General features: G+C 54.7%; 1 protein-coding gene across 1 annotated transcript; it reads right to left on the bottom strand.

The window, feature by feature from the left end:
• Positions 1 to 5: 5 nt before the first annotated feature.
• LOC103461601 (chorion-specific transcription factor GCMb-like) lies at positions 6 to 1,105 on the bottom strand (the record flags this gene model as incomplete). The annotated part of the gene is made up of 5 exons (XM_008403865.1): positions 1,025 to 1,105; positions 781 to 844; positions 405 to 593; positions 217 to 329; positions 6 to 122 (listed from the first exon to the last, which is right to left on the bottom strand). Coding segments are annotated over exons 1-5 (564 nt in total), but the record flags the coding sequence as incomplete, so codon positions are not given.
• Positions 1,106 to 1,127: the final 22 nt, after the last annotated feature.

Here is a 1,127-nt window from a genome sequence, read left to right as displayed (position 1 = left end):
CTCTCCATCAGGCGTCTCTTCGGGGTGAACGGAGGTGAACTGACTCGTCTCTTCACTGAACTCCTTCTAGCTTCGGTCTCAGACTTGGACTCTGGTCTGGGATGGTCATGGACGCCCTTAGCCTGAAGAACCAGAACCAGAACATCATCAGACAGGAACAGAGACTGGGCTTCAGGTCAGAATGTGACGGATGGCTGGTTGATCAGAGATGTTCACCTGGAAGAAGATGGCCTTGCTGTCGACCCTCCAGAAGTTGGTGACCGGGTATCCGCTGTGGCCGCGGCAGGGCAGCAGCTCCAGAGCAGCGCTGCAGTTTGGACACATCTTCTCTGAAACACAGAGTCTGATCAGCCGGGCCACGCCTCAGAATCCCAGCACCTCTGGGTTTAGCGGGTCAGCCTTACTCTGCTGCTTCTGCCTGGCCTTGTCGCAGATGGCGGGGCGCAGCTGTAGGCGGGCGCCGTCCGGCAGGGTGCAGCCCCGGGAACACACCACCACCCCCAGGCACGACTTCTTCAGGATCTGGCAGTTGTGGTTGTTGGTGTTCCTCATGGCCCAGCCCGACAGGTGTCTCTGGGCGTTCTTATCCTCGGCTGCAACAAACCACAGCACCAAGGACCAATCAGGAGGGCGGAGCCGGCGGCCCGACTCCTCCCTCTTCTGGTCAGATCAACTCCACAAGGAAAAGCTCAGCTCATCAGGGTTTGTTTTCTGTTGCCATGGTAACAGCCTCCTGTCTGTTGATTGGTCAAATAAGACAGGAGGACAAACGTTTCTCACCGCTGTAGATGTAGCGGACATAACCGTCTGTCCACTCCTGGAACGGATCCAACTGCTTCAGGTCCTGGGGACAGACAGGGACAGACAATTATTATTAGCTCAGCTTTGTTTCTGTTCTAGTGTCCTCTCCTGTCTTTGTCTCTTCCTAGTTTCTCAGGTTGTCTTTAGTCTTCTGGTTACTTTCATCTCCACGTTTCCTCCTGCAGTCAGTCGACTCATCAGATCCAAGAGTTCAGATTCTCACGCTGACATGAATCACCACTTCATTTAGTCTCCTACCCTCCTGTCTCCTCCTGTCTCCTGCTGTGTCCTCCTGTCTCCTCATGTCTCCTGCTGTCTCCTCATGT

Source organism: Poecilia reticulata, unplaced genomic scaffold, assembly GCF_000633615.1.
Source record: "Poecilia reticulata strain Guanapo unplaced genomic scaffold, Guppy_female_1.0+MT scaffold_2704, whole genome shotgun sequence".
Taxonomy (NCBI): domain Eukaryota; kingdom Metazoa; phylum Chordata; class Actinopteri; order Cyprinodontiformes; family Poeciliidae; genus Poecilia; species Poecilia reticulata.
This window is presented reverse-complemented; position numbering and strand designations above follow the sequence as displayed.